At 63.1% G+C, this 2120-nt stretch overlaps 1 protein-coding gene across 1 annotated transcript in view; it reads left to right on the top strand.

Annotated features, from left to right (window-relative positions):
* Positions 1-2120, top strand: part of LOC104130952 (spectrin beta chain, non-erythrocytic 1-like) — a gene marked incomplete at its 5' end in the record, with an annotated part of 11496 nt that overhangs the window by 7660 nt on the left and 1716 nt on the right. Inside the window, 4 exons of the mRNA XM_035899620.1 lie at positions 1-78; positions 1075-1193; positions 1480-1684; positions 1781-2116. Of these exons, the coding sequence (XP_035755513.1) occupies positions 1-78; positions 1075-1193; positions 1480-1684; positions 1781-2116 (738 nt within the window). The remainder of the gene's footprint in view (positions 79-1074; positions 1194-1479; positions 1685-1780; positions 2117-2120) is intronic.

The raw sequence follows: 2120 nt of genomic DNA, 5'->3' as shown, positions 1-2120 counted from the left end.
TATTACCTGGATGCTGGGGAGGCTGAGGCATGGGTCAGCGAGCAGGAGCTCTTCATGGGAGCTGAGGAGAAGCCAAAGGTGAGGGGTGGCTCCATGTGGTGCCCCCATGTCTTGGGGGGGGCTTTGTGCCGTGCCGTACTCCACCATGCTGGGACATCCTCTATCAATGTGGGCTGTGCCGTGAAACATCATCCCATCCCAGGCCGTGCCATTACACGCTGTCCTGTCCCATCCCATGCCATGCTATTACACGCCATCCCATCCCATCCCGTGCCGTTACATGCCATCCCATCCTGTGCTGTGCCACGCCATCCCAACCCCTGCCATGCCCTTACACGCCGTCCCATCCCATGCCATTACATGCCATCCCATCCTGTGCTGTGCCGTCACACGCCATGCCATCCCATGCCATCCCATCCCATTACACACCATCCCATCCCATTACACACCATCCCATCCCATCCCATCCCATCCCATCCCATCCCATCCCATCCCATCCCATCCCATCCCATGCTGTTACACGCAGTGTCACGCTGTGCTATAACACAGCACCCATCCCATGCCATGCCGTGCCGTTACACACCATCCCATCCCACGCCATCTCATCCCATCCCATTACACACCATCCCGTCCCGTCCCGTGCCGTTACACGCTGTGCTATAACACAGCATCCATCCCATGCTGTGGTGTGTCGTTACACGCCGTGCCATTACATGCCATCCCACGCCATGTCATGCCATGTCATTACATGCCATCCTTGCCTGTAGAGGTCATCCCGTGCCACGCCTTGCCATTGCATGGCACGCTGTGCCGTTTCAGGTCATCCTATGCCATGCCACGCTTGGCCATTGCAATCCATCCTGTGTTATGCCGGCACATGCCATCCCGTCCCGTGCCAAGTTGTGCCGTTACACCCCACCCCACCCCATGCCATCCGTGCCATGCCATGCCATAGCCCACTGAGCTCCCCGTTGCTCCCCACGGCACCGGAGGGTGGGCGCCAGGGCTGGACCCCAGTCCCCATCCCACGGCCATGCCAGGTGCTGACGGGCACTGGTGTCTGCCGTGCCGCAGGACGAGGAAAGTGGCTTGGTGATGCTGAAGAGACATGTCCGGCAGCAGCGGTCTATTGAGGACTACGGCCAAACGGCGGGGAGGGCTCAGCAGCTGCTCTCCGCTGGCCACCCTGAGGGGTAGGTGCCACCGCCGCGTGTCCCCTGTGCCTCGGGGCAGCCCCCTGCCCTCAGCGCTGGGGTGGGTGGGTGGTTTGGCTGGAGCTCTGGTGGCGTTGGCTGCCCTGGTGGTTCGCTCTGGCTGGGCGGCACTGCCCCAGCTGCATGGGGGAGGTGGCGGCAGAGGGACGCGGGGAGCGGAGAGTGGGTCCCTCCCCAAAAAACCACCCCAGCTGGCAACACGGATGGGTTAGGGGCATCTTTTCCTGGGTGAGAACTGGGGTGTCTGTGTGCCGGGGCCGCGCAGGGAGCAGATCATCCGGCTGCAGGGCCAGGTGGACAAGCACTACGCGGGGCTGAAGGAGGCGGCCGAGGAGCGCCGCCGGCGCCTGGAGAACATGTGCCACCTCTTCCAGCTGAAGCGGGAGGTGGAGGACCTGGAGCAGTGGATCACTGAGCGCGATGTGGTCGCCTCCTCCCAGGAGATGGGGCAGGACCTGGACCACGTCACGGTGAGGGTGCCGGTGCCGGGGTGAGTGTGGCGATGCCAGCATGGAGTTTTGCGGGGGGGGGTGGGGGCAAACTCAATTCTTCTCTCCCCCGTGCAGCTCCTGCGGGAGAAGTTTCGGGAATTTGCGCGGGAGACGGGCAGCGTGGGGCAGGAACGTGTGGACCGGGTGAACCTGGCCATTGAGGACCTTATTGACGCGGGGCACGCGGAGGCGGCCACCATGGCTGAGTGGAAGGATGGGCTGAATGAGAGCTGGGCCGATCTCCTGGAGCTGATTGACACCCGTATGCAGCTCCTTGCTGCCTCCTACGACCTGCACAAGTACTTCTACGATGGCACCGAGCTGCTGGCCCTCATCGCCGCCCGGCGCCAGGAGCTGCCCCAGGACCTGGGTGAAGATGCTGGCACGGGGGAGGGTTTCCACCGCATTCACAGCG

The sequence above is a fragment of the Egretta garzetta genome, unplaced genomic scaffold (genome assembly GCF_000687185.1).
Source record: "Egretta garzetta isolate BGI_Z169 unplaced genomic scaffold, ASM68718v1 scaffold1458, whole genome shotgun sequence".
In the NCBI taxonomy this organism is placed as follows: Eukaryota; Metazoa; Chordata; class Aves; order Pelecaniformes; family Ardeidae; genus Egretta; species Egretta garzetta.
This window is presented reverse-complemented; position numbering and strand designations above follow the sequence as displayed.